The 19,368-nt window shown below is 49.4% G+C and overlaps 1 protein-coding gene across 3 annotated transcripts; it reads right to left on the bottom strand.

The window, feature by feature from the left end:
- Nucleotides 1-4,405: 4,405 nt before the first annotated feature.
- On the bottom strand, nucleotides 4,406-11,905 carry SNAPC2 (small nuclear RNA activating complex polypeptide 2). Of its 3 annotated transcripts, none has more exons than XM_084646088.1 (6): nucleotides 11,794-11,905; nucleotides 11,474-11,681; nucleotides 9,992-10,111; nucleotides 9,644-9,712; nucleotides 8,346-8,601; nucleotides 4,406-5,566 (listed from the first exon to the last, which is right to left on the bottom strand). In XM_084646088.1, exons 2-6 carry the CDS (start codon nucleotides 11,669-11,671, stop codon nucleotides 5,058-5,060), a joined length of 1,152 nt encoding a protein of 383 aa, XP_084502214.1. In that variant the 5' UTR covers nucleotides 11,672-11,681; nucleotides 11,794-11,905; the 3' UTR covers nucleotides 4,406-5,057. The 3 variants fall into 3 exon arrangements, with proteins under 3 accessions (XP_084502214.1, XP_084502213.1, XP_084502215.1); XM_084646087.1 differs by having other exon boundaries at nucleotides 8,346-8,655; nucleotides 11,794-11,904; XM_084646089.1 differs by lacking the exon at nucleotides 9,644-9,712 and having other exon boundaries at nucleotides 8,346-8,655.
- Between the last annotated feature and the right edge of the window lie 7,463 nt (nucleotides 11,906-19,368).

The raw sequence follows: 19,368 nt of genomic DNA, 5'->3' as shown, positions 1-19,368 counted from the left end.
ACACACCACACCCAGACTCAGGATCTTCCCCCTCCCCAGACTAGGAATTCCCAGCCCCCACGCACATCCCGTTTCAGGCAGCTGTAAAAAAAACCCTTGATCTATTCTCCCGCCCTACCAGAAAATGTTGCCAGGGAATGTTTCCCCAGGGTACTGCCCCAAAGTTGGGGCCTGTCTCCCCTGGGACCTTCACCCCTCAGCCAGGAGACCACATAGCTCAGACCTCAGAATCTGGAATAAAGTACAGGAGAGGAGAGCAGCGGGAGCGCGTCTGAGTGGCAGAGGTAAGGAAGTGCCAGCTGAAGTTGTCTGTTCAATGCAGCCTGACACCATGTTCCAGCTTCTTGCTGGTGTGAAATACATCACCTGGGACTTGCTCCCATCCCTGGGTGAAAAGGGCAGAGGCACCCCGCTGAGGGACAGGGGTCCGAGTGAAGCTGCTTAGTGCTTTGCCTCTGAGTTTGGCCCGGTCTGTGACTTGAATCAGTAAACAGCTTATGACGTCTGGGCGGTGGTGGTGGTGGGGGGTCCATTTAGAGCAGCCCTGTCCCTGGACAACCCAGAGAAAGCCTGGGCCCAAGGAGGCCTGTTGACAATGGAGACGCAACTGTCACAGAAATGTGACAACGTGGGAATATTTTGTAAATTTTTTATGAGTCCTGTTTCTGTCTTAGTTGTGCATTGTTACCCAGTGAGTGGAAGGGCGCTGTTTGCTCTCCAAGCAGGCAGAGATAGCGGTGTGGGTATCACCTAGCTATCTGGGCCTTAGTCTCCATATCAATGGAACCGATAACTAGTCTTAGACTTCTTTGAAGATACCACAGATGGCAAAGGTGCCATTCAAGCTACCGTTATGGTCTGCTACTAGGAGAGTAATAATAGGGACCAGTCCCAGCCTGAAATGCTGTCTGGAGCAACAAAGAACGGTTCCTTGAAGGAGATTCCTGACTCACTTTCCTACCAAAGTACAAAAATTCTGAAGTCAAGCAGTCCAGTTTTCAGTAAAGCAACAGGTAAATTGACTATAATTGAGCTTTCTACATTCACTAAACTTGACCTCACTCAGCTATTGTGCAAAAATGCGATGCACTCAAGGCAACAAAAAATAAGTATGGCTTCAGTTGAAGACAAAGCCTCAAATGTTCCAGACATCCAGGATATATCATACCGCACCATCTCAGAAACCAGGTACATTCCAACATGATCAACCTTTAACTTGCAACTACACAAGGTGAAAGAGCAAATGCCCTGTGTATGCCAATTATACCTGCTAGTCCCACTGCTTTCTCAGTAATTTCACACACTTTGTTCAGCTGGAACAGAACCTCTCCTTGTATGGAAACTGTTCCATACTCCCAATCATTTTTGTTGCCCTTCTCTGCCCTTTCCCAATTCTAATATATCTTTTTTGAGATGGGGAGACCAGAACTGCACATGCTATTCAAAATGTGGGTGTACCATGGATTTATATTGTGGCACTGTGAAATTTTCTGTCTTATCTATCCCTTTCCTAATCCTGTTAGCTTTTTTTGACTGTTGCTGCACACTGAGCATATGATTTCAGAGAACTATCAACGATGACTCCAAGATCTCTTTCTTGAGTGATAACAGCTCATTTAAAATCCCATCCGTCTGTATTGATCATTGGGATCATTTATCATAGGGATAGGATACAGAGGGACCTAGACAAATTGGAGGATTGGGCCAAAAGAAATCTGATGAGGTTCAACAAGGACAAGTGCAGAGTCCTGCACATAGGACAGAAGAATCCAATGCACTGCTACAGGCTAGGGACGGAATGGCTCGGCAGCAGTTCTGCAGAAAAGGACCTAGGGGTTACAGTGGACGAGAAGCTGGATATGAGTCAACAGTGTGCCTTTCTTGCCAAGAAGGCCAATGGCATTTTGGGATGTATAAGTAGGGGCATTGCCAGCAGATCGAGGGATGTGATCGTTCCCCTCTATTCGACACTGGTGAGGCCTCATCCGGAGTACTGTTTCCAGTTTTGGGCCCCACACTACAAGAAGGATGTTGAAAAATTGGAAAACGTCTAGCGAAGGGCAACAAAAATGATTAGGGGACTGGAACACATGACTTATGAGGAGAGGCTGAGGGAACTGGGGATGTTTAGTCTTCGGAAGAGAAGACTGAGGGGGGATTTGATAGCTGCTTTCAACTACCTGAAAGGGGGTTCCAAAGAGGATGGATTTAGACTGTTCTCAATGGTAGCAGATGACAGAACAAGGAGTAGTGGTCTCAAGTTGCAGTGGGGGAGATTTAGGTTGGATATTAGGAAAAACGTTTTCACTAGTAGGGTGGTAAAACACTGGAATGCATTACCTAGGGAGGTGGTGGAATCTCCTTCCTTAGAAGTTTTTAAGCTCAGGCTTGACAAAGCCCTGGCTGGGATGATTTAATCGGGGATCGGTCCTGCTTTGAGCAGGGGGTTGGACTAGATGACCTCCTGAGGTCCCTTCCAACCCTGATATTCTATGATTCCACTATGCATTCCTTTGCACTTATCAACATTGAATTTCATCTGCCATTTTGTTTCCTAGTTGCCCAGTTTTGGGAGAGCCCCTTGTAGCTCTTTGTAGGCAGCTGTGGACTTACCTATCTTCAGTAATTTTGTATCAACTGCAAACTTTGCCACTATTTACTCCCTTTTCAAGATCAGTTATGAATATGATGAACAGCACAGGTTCCATTACAGATCTTCAAGAAACCCTGCTATTGGCCTCCCTCCACTGTGAAAACTTCCCATGTATTCCTACCCTTTGTTTCCTAACTTTTATCCAGTTGCTGATCCATTAGAAGACCTTCCCTCTTTTCCCATGACAGCTTATTTTGCTTAAGAGCCTTGGGCCTTTGTTACAGTATGCAATTATTGTAAAAATTGTGTGGAAATGTGAGAGTTAGGAAGGATGAGAGCTCCTTTAGTGACATCACTGGAAAAAAATTTCAATTAATTTCTGAGAAAAAAATCATAAAAAGTTGTTCATTTTTGCTCATTGCCATCTAGTGGGAAAAGGCTTGAATTGCAGACTTCTTTAAAAAAAATCAAAAATCAAAATTTGGATTGTTTTTCCCTGGAAAAACCATCAAAGCTAGAAAGGTGCCAAGGGGTGCAACAGATTCAGTTACAACAAATCTAGTATTTGTATTCTAAAGTTTATACAGGAAGCCAAACTGTTGGAAGTGGATGAAGGATCATAAAAAATCATCACAATTACTTATCACAAAAAATGTTGCTAGAGACCGAATTAGTCTAAACAAAAAGGTCTACCGATTGTACACAAGGAGGTCATGTGAGGAAGATGGACCTGAAAATTAACAATCCAAAATTGTGCTGGAAATTAGGCCAAATTGGGTTGGAGGGGAGCACAGTAGGCAGGACCCATGGCAGTGAGGTAGGAGGCAGCCAGGGCTCTATTTCCGCTCCCCTTTATATGCATCAAACAGCCATGGGCAAGGAGATCAGGGAAACACTCCCTGATCCCCACCATGAACCCTGGGTATTTCATGCTCTGGTATTAGTAAGCATGCAATGGGAAATTTAGACTTAGAATCATTGAAGACTAGGGTTGGAAGAGACCTCAGGAGGTCATCTAGTCCAACCCCCTGCTCAAAGCAGGGCCAACACCACCTAAATCATGCCAGCCAGGGCTTTGTCAAGCCAGGCCTTAAAAACCTCTAAGGATGGAGGTTCCACCACCTCCCTGGGTGAGGATCTCTTCCTACCACCATCCTACTGCAGTGCATCGTGGGAAACAGTGTCCCTCACATCCATCTCAGGTGCTGGTGGAACCACTCCCATGAAGCTTAAGCACTGATGCCTCATGAGAATTGGAGTCTCCCTACCACAGCCCCAGTGCCTTAGAAGAGTTTTAATCCCTCCCTCCCCCTCCCCCACCCCAGCCGCTGTTGCTAAGATACATATCTGGTTGGTAAGGGCAATGGTCATAGCCCTGATGATTATGGACAGGTGTTGTGCTTGAGCTGGGGCTTGGTTTCTATTAAAAGGTTCCTGACTCGTTCTGTATTTGGGGAAAAAAATGATATGGTTTAATCACATGGTGATAACCCGCTTCCCATTCCACTGGTATCACTGGAGGATGACAGACAGAAGCTACTGAAGAGACAAGGTGGATGAGGTCATATCTTTGATTGGACCAACTTCTAGTGGTGAGGATTTGTCTATGCTACACCATGTACCACCTCATTGTAGACACGGCCTATGCTGACAAGAAGGGTTCTTCTCCCGGAAAGGGGCACCCTATGCACAGTGCTGGCATGCTCACGTTGTGCCTGTTAAAAGAATAGGGCTTTGCCAGAAGCGGGTCACAGCCAGTTACTTCCCTCCAGCTCCAGAATGGGGGATTAGGGAGACTTTTACCTCAAGAAGGATGTTTTTAAGCTCTTTATTCCACACCTTAAATACATTTATACTTAAGGGGAAAAAAACAGAACAGACTGCTCAGGCAGAGCCCAGAGATAAGTGAAAACGACAGTATTTACAGCCCAGCAACAAGAGAGAATACACGGTTTTATTCCGCAAAGCCATAGTGTTGTGGATAGGAACCCAAAAGAGTCTGTTTCTGTCCCCGGTGAGCCACACAGCTCAGCCTTTGCTCCTTTTGGAGAAAGATTAAACTTCATTTTCACTTCAGTAGCAAACTAGGTCTTTAGTTAACATGATCTGAAGGTTGTGAACCCAGCTCGGTCACGTGCTTCTCAGAAATAGACATCTATCACCCACTCCACAGCCAAGCCCCTGCCAGCAACCAGAGCTGGGACATGGAATTCTGGACACAGGGACAAGCAAATTCAGGTTGTTTCCTGCTAATGAAACTTCATTTCTTACCTTCAATAAAACTCCATTGTTCAGGAGAAAGACACTCCTTAGGCTGTATCCCTACCAGGGACTGCAGCCCATGGAGAGGAGAGCCCTTACAGGGTCCCCACCACAGAACCAGAGCAGGTCTGGTGTAGAGAACCAGCATGAAACAGCTGCCTGAATCTCCGCTCTGAGAAACCAAGACTCACCGCCAGCCTTTTCAGTCCAAACTACCCCCCTTTCGAGCCAGAAGCTCCAAGGGAACAAGGAACAAGTTCAAAGGGCAAATTCCCAGATCCTTCCAAACTGACTTCTGAGCATCTATACCGGCACTGTGGAGGGGTGGGGGCAACTGGCCATGGGAAGCTGAATGCTGGGCTGGGGATGGGCTCACACTGGGCTGGGGAGTTTCCTGTGTTCCCTGCTCACATTCCCCTGACCTGCTGGGCCTTTTCTCGTTGTCACTGGGCTGTGCCAGTTCTGTCGGCAATGTGCAGCTCGCAGACAGGTTAGCAGTGGGAGGCCTCTCACAGTCGACACTGGCAGAAGGCAGGTCAGCGGCCAGCTCTCCTGCACTGGCTCCTGGATCTGACCCTTTCCTGCTCCCATCTGGCTTCTGCGCAGTCAGTTCCCTGTAGGATCTGTGCATGTGCCTCTTCAATCCATCATAGTCCAGGTTGCTCAGCTCTTCAGGGAGGGACATCAACAGGTCTAGGACGACGGTAGACTCTGGAAGGAAGACCAGACCTTGTCAGGCTGGACTAATTTAAATAACCTGTTTTCAATCTCGGTTTGCATTGTACTTTTCAGTTATTTTCCTAAAGAGAGGTGGATTCTCATTGATTGGAAACCATTCAAACATGCAGCTTTGCAACTAATTATACACTTTTCACTCAACTTGGTGCTTCTTTTTGCTAACCAAAAATACTGTGTGTCTATATATACTTAAGAATTCTAGCATTTTTTATGATGTTAGGAAAATGCATTTGCTATTTACTAGATGATTAATTTTTTACCCATGATTTCTGATAAACTACATTTTGGATGGAAACTGAAATTCAGTTATATGCATAAAAACAGCAAATTACAATTGTTTTTTTTAAAAAACCTCCTTAAATGTGCTACACAAGAAAAATACACAAGAAAAAAGTAAGTTTATCACAACATTTTGTATTTAAAACTGTGGTCTTACGACTAATACCTCTTACTCTCATTTTCATTCATAAAGTGCAAGAGGAAAACAAGCTTTCCTACTTTTTCAGCTCTATCAGTTTCTCAATTTTGAATGAGCTAGTCATTGAACTGAACTAGCTGAATCCACTGAAAAGAAGAAAATATTCTCTTTGCACCTGCAGGAGAGAGTACTGCTTTCAAAAGTTTGTTTAAGAACAAAAGAATGGCCATATTGGGTGAAATGTTTCATCGAGCCCAGTATCCTGTCTTCTGACAGTGGCTGGTGCCAGATGCTTCAGAGGGAATAAACAGAACAGGGCAGTTGTTGAGTGATCCATCTCGTCGTCTACTCCCAGCTTCTAGTAGTCAGACGTTCAGGGACACCCAGAGCACAGGATTGCATCCCTGACAATCTTTGCTAATAGCCATTTATGGATATCCTCCATGAACTTATCTAGTTCTTTTTTTAAAAACAGTCAAGAGTTTTGGCCTTTACAACATCTCCGGCAACAAGTTCCACAGGTTAACTGTGCGTTGTGTGACGAAATACCTCCTTATGTTTCTTTTAATCCTGCTGCCTACTAATTTCATTAGGTGACCCTGGGTTCTTGTCTTATGTGAAGGGGTCAGTAAGACTTACCTTTTGCTTTCTCCACATGGTTCATGATTTTATAGACCTCTATCATACCCCCCTTCATCTTCTCTTTTCTAAACTGATCTCTCCTCATATGGAAAAGAAGAGATTAAATTTCAACCAACTCTAGTTTCAGGTGCTTGGTCAGTGACTTTTACCAAGTCAGTGGTTTGACTTTATTTGAAATTTGGAAGCAAACGTACTGTTTGAATATTTTTTGCTATTTAAATTATTGTAATAGATTATAGTAAGGTTTGATCTCAGCAATTTTAAAGAGGTTTATTTTATAGGAAGAAAAGTGTGCTAAACTTAAATATAAAAAAATCCTATTTTAAAATTGTTTCAAAAAATTGTTGATTTTGGCCAGCCTGAACCTTGTCATTCATGCCTGCGGAACACAGGCTACATTCTGGCTCTGGATCCATGAACAGATGCATGCCCCAGGCTCCGCACTCACTCACGCACTCATTCCCCATCTCAATCACACTCAGGTCCCTCAGTCCCTGTGTCAAGTCAGTAGAGATGGGGTGGTCAACCTAAGCCTGAGAAGCAGCCAGAATTTACCAATGTACATTGCCAAAGAGCCCCAGTAATATGTCAGCAGCCCCCCCATTAGCTCCCCCCACCCCTCATTCCCGGCACCTCCCGCCCACCAGCAGCCAGGCAGATCAGCGCCTCCCCCTCCCTATCAGCTGTTTCGTGGTGTGCAGGAGGCTCTGGGGGGGAGGAGCGAGGGCACAGCAGGCTCGGGGAGGGGGCGGGAAGGGGTGGAGGGGGGCAGGGCTTATGGCAGAACCAGGGGTAGAGCAGTGAGCATCCCCCGGCACACTTGAAAGTTGGCGCCTGTAGCTCCAGCCCCTGAGTCGGTGCCTACACAAGGAGCCGCCTAGTAAACTTCTGAAGAGCCGCATGTGGCCAGAGCCACAGGTTGGCCACCCCAGCAGTACAGGAAGTGGCAGTGAATGGCTGACAGCCCTCCCTGGCCCCATTAAAATGCCCCCATGGCCTGGATCATGGGACATTTTGATTAAGCAGCACATGGCTACAATGCTCCAATCAGTCTTGCCACAGAAACGCTCACTAAGGAAAGGGAGGTGTTTTCAGCTGGCAGATCTGAAGGAGCCAATGTTTTGCAAGTGAGAGTCCAGGAATCATGTACTGCTGCCTTGCTCACCTCAGTCTGAGCACAATGTCTCGGTTTATAAGGTGACTAGCACTTATCAAGCAATATACAAGTATGAGAATGGAGAAGACGGAAGTGGGCCAGGACCCCATCCCCCACCATCTCAGCACTAGAGGGATCCCGGAGCACGTGTACCCACTCAGCCTCAGGGGCCAACCCTCCAGCACTGTCTGCAGAAGGATGGCCAGGAATGCCATGAAGAGGAAAGTGGAGGCAGTGCTAGAACATAGCAAACGCTCCCTCCTCCGGCAAGGGAGCAGATCAATTTCTAGACTCTGGAGGAAGCTACTGATTGGCAATGAGCAAGTGGTGGTTACAAGGTCCCAGGGAACACATTCCGTGCCTGCGAGCCTCTAGCTGGCCTTGGATTAATTTCCACATTTGGAGCAGTCCCACACGTCACCAGGGCTTGCTGGTGTCACACCATGAGCTAAGCTATGGGGGAGTGACGGCTATCACAGCCAGCTGGTTCCCTCCCTGAAGATCACAAACATGTAGCTTTTTGGATCCCAACTCACCGTATGGCGAGAGCTCGGGCGCTTTGATGTCCCTGGAGAGCATCGATAAATATTTATAGATCTTCTCAAAGTCCACGCTGAATTTCTCTGGTTCCTCACGAACACCTGGGTCTGTGCTAGTGCTGGAGGACGGAGCTGCTGCTGGGGGGCCTGGGGCAGCATCCCCATTCCTTGCTGCATCATCAGGGGCTGGCGATGCAGCATGCTGGCTCGAGGAGCCTGGAAGGACCTTCTTCTCTGCAGCTCTGGTCAGCTTCTGGGGAACGGAGTGGAGCAAACTGAGCGGCTCGGTGACTGCGATGGTCAGAACCTGAAATTCAGAGATTCTAAGGACAGACTCATCTAGTCTGACCTCCTGCATGACAAAGGCTGCAGATCTCACCTGAATTAATTCATGTTTGAACTAGAGCAGATCTTTTCAATAAACTTCCACTCTTGATTTAAAAATTACCTTTTCCAATGGTTAATTCCCATCCCTGTTACAACGTTGTGCCTTATTTCTACTCTGAATTTGTCTAGCTACAAGTGGGAGCTCAGGAAGCAGAAGGAATGGGGACCCCCTTTCCAGAAATGCCAGACACTCCCAGGGCAGCCCCCCTCCCAGTGTCAGGCACTTCCCGACCCCACAGCAGACCTTCCTCAAGGTCAGACTAGGCCAAGAGAGCCGTCCACCATGCAGCACAGCAAAGCAGAACTAAATGCAATGCAATAAGCTACAGGGGCTTTGGACAGCCTGATGCTCTCTGGAGGAATCTCTGATAACCAACCACATCTCCTCTCACTCCTGGATACGAGGTGCATGGCAAGGGAACGGATTTGCTCACTGCCAAGACAGGTGGCAGAGATACCACTGCCCATGCCCTACTTCGATCTCTTCACTTTTACGTAGCTAAGCTGCACAGAAAGCAGCAGTTGGGAGAGCAACGCTCAACGTCAGAACAGCTGGGTTCTACTCTGAGCTCTGCCACGGACCTGCTGCATGATGTCAGGCAAGTGGTTTCACAGTATGCGCCCCAGTTTCCCCCATACCAACAGGAAGGGTGAACTGCTGCTTGGCCACTGCAGCAATGCAGCCATGTGAACACAGAGGAAGGTGGTAGAACTCTTGTAGTACACAAGGATGGAATAGCCTGCCTGTAGCAGGGATATTTCCTACCAGCGACCAGAAGGGACTGGCAGGCTTGAGCCCTGGCATTGGCCAGGTTTTATTCTTCATTCTCTGTAGAAGTCTCTGACCCTGCTGGGTTCTTGGCCCCAGTGGGATCTTGCAGCAGTCACTGAACACTGATGCCTGTTACCTGAGAGAAAGCTGTTGTCACGGTTTCTTCCAGCTTATCCGTCAGCTTCTCAGCAAGATCTGTCCAGACCTGAGAGGCAGATTTCAGTGAGTGCACTGGAATCAGGCATCCATCCACCTACGCACAGCTACAGTGCGAGAAGCATGAGGCCAGCCAGCAGAGGGCAAGGAGAGCACAGAGTGAGACAGGGACAGCTCCAGAAAGGACAGACTCACTGCAAATGCCTTTGTGCCTCAAGCCCATTCTGGTACAGTACAACCAAACTCACCCTTGCCCTGGTACCGTACAGACAAACCAGCCCTGACCACCCCCACACAACACCAGCCCTGATTTCCAGATTCTCCGTACCTCAATAGGAGCTAGGATCTCAGCTTCTTTGCATCTCTGCTCCTCCCGGCAGCGGCGATACTCCATCTGTATGGCCTCTCTTGCTACACGGCCCTTCAGCTGGTGGATGAAGGCCAGAATCTGCAACCACAGGGAGGTTCAGGCATAGCAGTATACAGAGATGCCCGTCCCCCAATAAACAGCTCATGGGTGGGCTGAGAAGGGTGTGGCTGAATGCCTTCTATCCCAACTGGACTACATAGCTGCAGCTGAACTGGGTGTCAGTTCCACCTCTCCCAAAACCCTCTCTGGTTCCAGACAGCAATGAGTTAGTGGGGTGAACTTGCAAAAGGATTGTACAACTAATAAGAACCAAAAAAGTTTTAGGCCTGAAAAACCATGGGAGGAGACGGCTGCGCCTAGGTCAGGGGTGGGCAAACTACAGCCCTGGGGAGCAGGATCGAGAGCTGCAGCCCGCGCCTCGGCCCCGCTCCAGCGAGGGGCCACACCATGCGGCTGCTGGAAGCCATGGCATGGCCCCCCTCCGGCTCCTACGCACTCCAATGGCCCCCTCTGGTGCTCCAATGGGAGCTGCAGGGGTGGTGCCTGCGGACGGGGCAGCATGCAGAGCTGCCTGGCCATGCCTCTATGTAGGAGCTGGAAAATAAACATGCCACTGTTTTTGGGAGCCGCTTGAGGTAAGCGCCGTTCGGAGCCTGCACCCCTCAGCCTCTCCCTGTGCCCCAATTCCATGCCCCAGCCCTGATCCTCCTCCTGCTCTCCAAATCCCTTGATTCCAGCCCAGAACACCCTCCTGCACCCCAAATCTCTCATTTCCAGCCCCACGCGAGAGCCCACACCCCCAACCGGAACCTGCACCCCTTCCCGCACCCCTGCCCCAGCTCTTATCCCCCTCCCACCTTCCGAACCCCTCAGTCCCAGCCCAGAACACCCTCCCACATCCCAATTTTGTGAGCATTCATGGCCCGCCATCCAATTTCTATTTCCTGATATGGCCCTGGGGCCAAAATGTTTGCCTACCCCGGTCTAGGTACTATGGTGATGGGAACTGTTAAGATAACTGGATAGAAAATGCTGTGGAGAAAGTTGGCTGAGAGAAGCTGAGAGGGGAGCTGTGACTGTCAGAGACAGATAAGGTGCAAGACATCACCCACAGGAGCCTGCAAAACCCCTGAGCTACAGGAGATGCATAGGCCAACATCCTCTCTAGTGCTGCCAAAATCAGGGAACAACATAAATGGAAACAAGAGGAGCCGCCACCAGGCAGCACTAGGTTTCCCCACCCCAACCTGAACAGTGGAGAGGGACCTGCAGGGCAGTACGATGGTGGCCCCCGTTCCCAAACCAAGCAGGAGATTGGGCACTCTCTCTCTTTTGTTAGCAGAGAGAGTGCTCTGCTGTCCCCTAATTACCTTTATTCTGACCCTGGCCTGGCCCCAGTCACCAGCTTGGCTGGGACCAGACCCCCGAGCCCGCGCTCACCTCGGCCTCACTCCTACGGGGCAGATGCTCCCGCAACTGCTCGGCCTGCAGCTCCCCTTGAGGGGCCTGGGCCTTCAGGGCCTTGATGAGGTGCCGCTTCTCCTGCGCCGTCCAGGGGGCCCGAGCGGGTGCGTGGCGCGCAGGGGGGCCCGTTTCGTAGCGTGTGGGGGCCGAGCGGGTCCGAAGAGGGGGCTTCATGGCTCAGGCTCTGCAGGGGAAGACAAAGGAGTCAGAGGCCAAAGCCCCCGGGTCCTCCCAACATCCCGCCCCCCAGCCACCCCCTCTACCCACAGCCCCCCTCGCTCTCCCCACCCACGGACCCTGCGGGGAAATCCGGGCTCTGCGGCCGGGGGAGCGGAAAGAGCGAGCGCCGCGCCCCGGCCCCGTCGCACAGATATGACGTCACAGCAAGACCTCCGGAGTCGGCGCCGCGACGGAGAGCCTGGAGGGGCGGGGGAAAGAGAAGTGAAGAAATGCATTGTGGGAAGCGTGGTGTTTCCCCCGGCCTCCATCTCCCATCGGCCATTGCGGGGCTCGGGACTTTCCGTTTCCAGGACCAGAGCCCCGTGAGGCCGGAAGCGGAAGTTGCCGTGGGGAGCACGGCCCTGAGCGCCAAGGAGAGGTGGGGGCGCTACGGAATGACGTGCGCCCCGCTCCGGGCCCGGGGCATCACGGGAGTTGTAGTCCCCGCCCTGCCGCGGATTTCGGGCGGCGATTCTGGGTATTGGGGCTTTAGCTGCGCCCGCGCCGCGCTGCCGCCCTCCTCCAGGGCCGGGCCCCCTCGGGCCGTGGCGCTGCTCCGTGCGCCGGCCGGGTTTGCTGCAGGGGCAGGCCCGGCAGAGCGAAGGGCCGGAGCCCTGTGGCTGCGCTGAGCAGACGGCGCCGGCGGGTTTTCCTGGGCAGGTTAGTGCGGGCTCGATGCCTCAGCCCGCGCCCTGACAAAGAGCCCGGGAAGGGGCGCCTGGGAACTGGGGTCCCGCCTCCGGAGAGTCAGAACCACGGGGCCCGGCTCTTCACTCACACGTGGGAGCGTGTCCTCGTACCCAGGTCACAGGCGGGGGACGGGCAAAGGGTTTTCCCGATAGGGGGGGGTGTGTGATACGAGGCCCTGGGGGATGTACCGCAATTTCACTGCCTCGCCTCGCTTGCGTTGCTGTTTCAGTAGCCTGAGCCCTCTGTCCAGGCGCACGCAGGCTACGGAGGGACGTAGTCACCTGCTCTCTCCTAACTCTGTAACCAGTGGCCCCCGATCCTCCTGACTCAAGAGGATAATGTGTGAAGTAACGCTTGAAATTAAAATGAAGACGTTGGGTTTTATTGGTGATTATTCCTTCCCTGGGGTAATAACAACTTTTAGGGAAGCTCCAAATTATTATTAAATTGCTTATAAACTGCTTTTCAAACTGAACTTGTTCTCAAGCAGGAACCAAAGCGCTTTAATATTTGTACATTTCAAACAATTATTTAACTGGCAGCCAATGTGGGGCTTAAGATATGTCTCAATTGAAAAGCTTGGCTAAAAATTGTGTAACTGTAAAGTTTTTTTCTCTAAAACAAGATTAAAACTTTTTAATCTGTGAAGATAACTGAAGCTGGTCATGTCAGTGCTATATTTACAGTTCATTTACCCTGCAGAACAAGGTTGTTTTCATATTATGACTATCGAACTTTTCAGGCCCAACAATTAAACAGGGCATGCATCTCCTTTGCAGGAAGGTTGGCTCCCAGGAGAGTGACCTGCCTGTAATCAGAGAAGCTCAGTCTTCTTTTGGCTCCTCTTACACGTTGGTGGGTTGGAGTCACTGGTCACTATTTTCTCCTTCTCAGTACTTGATCTTGGTTTCCTTTTGTCAACATGAGCCTCTTAGCCAGGGACAGCCCGCTCTTGGGATAAAAAGAAGGGAGAGGGGTGATAGTTTCCTGTGACTTCTATTCCAGTGGCTTCGCCCACAGGGGATAGGGAGGAGTGAGGGGTGCCCCTGGTCACCATTGCTGCATCCCCTCGGCTCAGTCCCCCAGCCGTCATTCCTGCAGCCGCCGCCACCACCACTGCTAAACACCGGTGACAGGCAGAGGTGGGAACTGTGCTGCTGCTAATGCTACCAAACCCACCTCCACTGTCCCCTTCGCTGGCAGAAAGGGCCAGAAAAAGGGCAAGGCCCAACCAAAAGCCCCACTGTGTGGTGACTACAATGGCCCCACCATTGGCTACAACTCCCCCCCTTCCCCGCCATGCTTTCCACCATCTCTGAGGGCACTGACCTTCCAGCCCCAAGGACATGCACCCAGGTGGCCGCAGCTCCTTCTGCTCCCCACTGCTGCCTCCTCCTCTTTTCCTTCCTCTGTCTACGGCAGCTGGGGTCTCTTCCTCTCCCTGAGCAGGAGGCACGGCCTCTGCTGCCTTCATCTTTGTCTGCATGGTGGAGGTCCAATCGTGCCAATCTCAGCTGGACGACATTTACATCTCTCATCTGAACATGTGGGGTGTGCCCACTCCTCCAGCATCAGGTTGGCCCCATTCACAGACCACCACGTGATGTCTGTGACAGTCTCACTGATACCTGAGTGGCCAGGGCTGGCCTACAGGCCTTTCAACAACAGCCTGCTGGATGTTGGCTTCATAGTGTCCTTCTGGGGGAGTTCTGGCTGGGTGGGCACAGGCGAAGGCACATCTTTCCCTCAGTGCAGAGGTGGGGGGTAGGGGCCTGGCTCTTCTGCCGTGACTACACCCGTGGGGACAATTGGTGGAAAGATGCAGTGATCGAGAAGTTGGAGTGTGAGAGATCTTTGAGCCAGAGAGATGCCTGGCTGCTCACCTGGGAATCTCTCCCTCTTGGAGTGTCTGGAGAAATGGGACAAGCTTTGGGTCCTTGATGACCGCAAGGCTTAGGGAGCCTTCATCTTGCTCTTTCTGGAGAAACTTCACAGCTCCCACTTCATCTATTTCCTGGAGAAGAAGAAAAGGGGTGCCAAAAACATCACCTGCCTCCTGGCAGAGGATGGCACCCCTCTTACAGATCCAGAAAAGATGCAGGAAAGAACAAGGGCTTTCTACCTGTTCTCCCCAGATCCACCTGATGCCAATGCTTGCAGGCTCCTGAGGGATGATCTCCCTATGGTCAGAACAGGCAACCAGGACTGGCTGAAACTTCCTCTCACTCTGGCCAAGTTCCAGGAAGCCGTCTATCAGATGCCCACCAACAAATCCCCAGATATCAATGGGCTGACTGTGGACTGCTACCAAATGTTCTGTGAAGTCATCAACCTGGACCTTGTCATCATCTGGGCTGAGTTCCTGGGGAGCAAGATGCTCCCTCCTGATGTGCAGGCAGACCAACCTGAAGAACTGGCGCCTAGTATTGCAGCTCGACACAGACTATAAAGTTGTATCAAAGGCCATCTTGCAACAGCTGATGTCCAGGCTGGTAGACACAATCCACCCCAACCAGACCTACACTGTTTTGGGCCAGACCATCTTCAATAGCCTCTATCTGGTCTGGGACCTTCTCCACCTGATGTGTAGGGATGGTCAGTCATTCGTCCTCCTGTCTTTCAACCAGGAGAAGGGGTTTGAGACGGTGGATCCATGAGAAGGATTGTTACCAGGGAAAATGGCAGAATTAGAACGATGGAAGTTGCAAAGTCCTTGCACCTTAGCTAAGGTACACATGGAAACTGGTGATTTGCAGGCTGACCTCACTGTTACAGCAGTGGCACGCAATTTTGCACCGTTTCTACTGGGGAATGATTTTTTTGATGTGGCAGAATCTGTCCCAGGGTTTGTTAGCAGCAAGAAAGAATCTTGTGCTAAAAGCCCCAGAGGGGAGGGTAAAGTTACAAGTGCTGCTGGGGAAATAGGAGTGTCTCTTTAATTCCTTGGTAGCAGCAGGTGTGGTCCAAACCAGTTCCTGTAGTCCAAGGGCTCAAAGCAAATCCCCGTGGGAGGGTCTGGATAGAGCCAGCTCCTATCCTGTGATCATCTCCCTGTGGGAGGGGAATGTTCCACCTTCTAACAGGCAGGACTTCCCAGCTGCTGACTGCCAAGAAGTTGCAGGTCAGCAGGGGACAGGTCCTGCCCTGGGGTGCACAGAGACATGTATCCAGGAGATGGAAGTTGGGGTCCTGGTGACTGCTGCGGTGGGAACAGACCACAAGGACTCTAATTGAAAGCAAGCTCAACCTGAGTTAAAAGGTGGGGATTTTGCTGGCCAGCGAAGTGTCTGTCATAGCTGGTAGCTGTGAGCCCACATCTGGATCATGGCCACCTTTTGGGGGACACAGGAGTGTCTGCCTCAGAGGGGAGCCCAGAGAGGGAAGTCCTGACGGAAGGTGAGGGGGGACAGGAAGGTCTGCTCACCTTTTGTAGGGAGGCTTTTCCCCAGGAGGAGGGTAAAAAGTCTACATCTGAAATGCCAGACCCCTCACCTGTGGATAAGGTTTTAAGGGAAGACTGGGGGTCAGATCTCCTGGAGGGGAGAGTCCATCCAGTTGACCTGTTGGGAACAGAGAGTGGCGTGACCGACGGGATCTTACCAGTCCAAAGCACTCCATTAAAGAATGTTATTCCTGCTACCCTGGTAAAAGATAACCTGGCTGGGGGAAAAAAAACTTTGCATTTGGGAAGCTTCACAAGGGGTTGGGGTCCAGCCCAAAGAAATTCTAGGGGGAGGGGCCCAGGGCAGGCATGGCTGCAATGCACCCTTTCCTTGCCAAAGCCTCAAAACTTGCCTGAATTGAGAGCCTTCTCCAAAGAGGCAGAAAAATCTGTATCAAAGCATCTACCATGGTACACAAAGGGATTGGAAAATGGAATAGACACTGAACAAGCCAAACTGTGTGAACAAAGCCCTGAAAGGCTGTCTGTCATAAATTGGCCGTCAATCTTGTGTCTTTTCCTACTTCATCTATGGGTCAAGACAAGGGAGTTAATACTAGTGGTAAATCCTTTAAAGATGTGTGACGTACCTGGTTTGTGGAAAAAAACTTTTGTACATGGTAGGGATGGTGTCAGGACAGTCCCACAAGCATGTTGCTTTTCAGCTTATACCTGTACACAAGCTGGAAACTTGGCACAGCAGCAGAAGCATAGGAGGCCTACATTGTTGTGTGGAAGGGGAAACTGAGGCACGTCGCCTCATGGCATTGGTGACTGAATGCCAAGACACCTACATGTTAACAGATAGTGCTGTCTGCATTCTGTTAGCAATACTGCACTCCACATGTTTTCAGGCACCCAGAGACCAGGAACCCAGAACTTTGCTCGGTCACCTATGAATGACATCACAGGGTTTAAAGGTACTGGGAGGGGGTGTGACCATAGACAAACAGGGATTTTACATGTACTGCCTCCACCATGGACAGTGTCCACGTCTCTGGCAGTAAATTCAGGAGGAGGCTGTGACGTTATTGACATGAACTGTGATCATGTAGATCATTGTTGCAACCAAGGTCCTATAATGGCACCAAATCTTGTACAAGGAGGTCAACCAAGGTGTCTATAGAAACGTTGTAATTTGCTAGTTATGATTATGCTCTCTGTATGTGTGTATCATTTTTGTATTTTAAGTTATGAATATTAGCTATTTACTTGTATCTCAATGTGTTTGATTCTAAGTAGCCTCAGTGAAGCATTTCGTCAGCTTCTTGAGAAAGTAAGTGCGCAGTCAAGTAAGTAATCTCAATAAGTGCCCAATCAAGAAACATTTAACTGACAATAAACTTTGAGAGACGCTTTCCTGGGAACCTTCAAACTAACATGTAAACAATAGTGTCAGCCTGCAAAAAGCTCAATCATTCATGGACATGTGACTTGGCCAGGTGGCTACAAACTCCATCTTGTTGCTGTGACTTTGCACAGAAGAACAAAGGGGTTTCCACCCACAAGAGAGAGAATATAAAAGGCCCTGGAAGCCTCTCCATTTTGTCTTCAGCTGGCTAAAGAGATGGCCTCTCCACCCTAAAGAGATGCCTGAAAGAAACTGGAACAAAGGACAGTATCTACGGGGGTGGGAGTGATTGCTGGACCCAGGCCATAACTACAACGTTGGTCTGAAAAGGATTGGGCCCAGACTAGGAAGGAGTCTAGTCTGTTAAAGAAGCTTATTGGAACATCTCTGAGGGTGAGATTTACCTGTATTCAGTTTCCTACTTTATTAGGATTAGATGTGCATGTTTTGTTTGATTTTGCTTGGCAACTTACTTTGTTCTGTCTGTTATTACTTGGAACCACTTAAATCCTACTTTTTATACTTAATAAAATCACTTTTGCTTATTAACCTAGAGTAAGTAATTAATACCTGGGGAAGCAAACAGCTCTGCATATCTCTCTGTCGGTGTTATAGAGGGCAGACAATTTATGAGTTTTTCCTGTATAAGCTTTATATAGAGTAAACCGGATTTATTTGGGGTTTGGATCCCATTGAGAGCTGGGTGTCTGGGTACTAGAGACAGGAGCACTTGCTAAGCCGTTTTCAGTTAAGTCTGCAGCTTTGGGAGCATCGGTCAGATCCTGGGACTGTGTTGCAGCAGATTAGCGTTATCTGTCTCAACAAAGCAGGATTCTGAAGGCCCAAACTGGCAGGGAAAATGGGCTCAGAGGTAGTCTCAGCACATCAGGCGACAGTCCCAAGGGGGTTTCTGTGACTGAACCCATCAGAGCATGTTTGGGCTCAGGCTGGAGCCAAGGCTCTGGGACCTCCCTACTTCATAGGTGTCATACTGTCTGGAGTGGTTCACAACTGTGAGTGCCAACCTCAGGGCACGCTGTTAAAAAGGAGGGTATAAACCCCAAACTTGGTTGTATGTTCCATAATTAGGGCTACGGTTTTTTTCATGGAGGTCATGGAATCTGTTTTTCTGTGACTTCATCCCGTGGTGGCTGTGGGACCCTGGAGCTCCAGGCTGCCATGGAGAACTCTGGAGCTGAGCTCCCCATTTTGTCACAGGTATCTTTAGTAAAAGTCAAGGACAGATCATGGGCTTCCGTGAATATTTCTTTATTCACAGCTACAGCTCACTTCATCGGATGCAAAAGCTCATGCTCAAATAAATTGGTTAGTCTCTAAGGTGCCACAAGTACTCCTTTTCTTTTTGCGAATACAGACTAACACGGCTGTTACTCTGAAACCTGTTTTCTTAAATTGTCCTTCTCATCCTTTATTTTGTTCTTTCATCAAGTTCCTCAGGGAGTTATCCCATGCTGGTTTTGATTACTGCTATCTTGTCCCCATTGATAGGTGCCTGTCTCATCTTTAGAGTCGTCAATCTGCCCTCCTCTGACATTTCAATAGGGGCGTGTTGCAGCCTCCTGGTGCCCTTGCATCTGTCTCCGGTTCCTCCCTAGACTATCTGGTTCAGCGATGGCCTTCAAACTTATCTCTTAACACACACATTCCTCATTCACACACAAAACAGAATTAATTTATACAGAACATTTAGAACAGGAACATCAAGTTGCAATGCAAAAGAAAAACAATCATGGCATTCTTTTACATATTTTAAAATGCTAAACTTCTAACAAATTGGTGACCCTCAAAGGTCTGTCACTGCCTTGAAATCAGCACAGACACAGATTCTGGCTGATGTATCTCTACCAATGGCCCATTAGGCTATTCTTTCTGCTATTCAAAAAGGGTGGCTGGCAGGATATAATCAAATCATACACCAATACATTTAATACATGCTACATTATTATTCTTTATCCTTCATTCTAAATTATATAAAATACAAACATAAAATCCTATTACTACGTATGGTTCCAAAAGGTGACAGAGTTGTAGTAATCTGTCAGCACTGAATGTCTTCTAGGACTAACCCAGGTTGACCCTGGGGTTCTCTGTTTTTGTTTTCTAGCTCCTGCCCTTTGAGAGTTCATACAGCAAAGATGAAAAATTTTA

This window comes from Lepidochelys olivacea (genome assembly GCF_965140295.1).
Source record: "Lepidochelys olivacea isolate rLepOli2 genome assembly, chromosome: 13".
In the NCBI taxonomy this organism is placed as follows: Eukaryota; Metazoa; Chordata; order Testudines; family Cheloniidae; genus Lepidochelys; species Lepidochelys olivacea.
The sequence above is the reverse complement of the archived record's forward strand: the minus strand, read 5'-3'. Positions and strand labels throughout refer to the sequence as shown.

Excerpts from the sequence above, each read along its gene's own strand:
- SNAPC2 (XM_084646087.1), bottom strand. The coding sequence starts at position 11,671 with ATGAAGCCCCCTCTTCGGACCCGCTCGGCCCCCACACGCTACGAAACG. Across the intron at positions 9,713-9,991 it reads AGATCCTAGCTCCTATTGAG|GTCTGGACAGATCTTGCTGA; the intron begins GTACGGAGAATC and ends TCTGCCTCTCAG. Across the intron at positions 8,656-9,643 it reads TGACAACAGCTTTCTCTCAG|GTTCTGACCATCGCAGTCAC; the intron begins GTAACAGGCATC and ends TCTGAATTTCAG.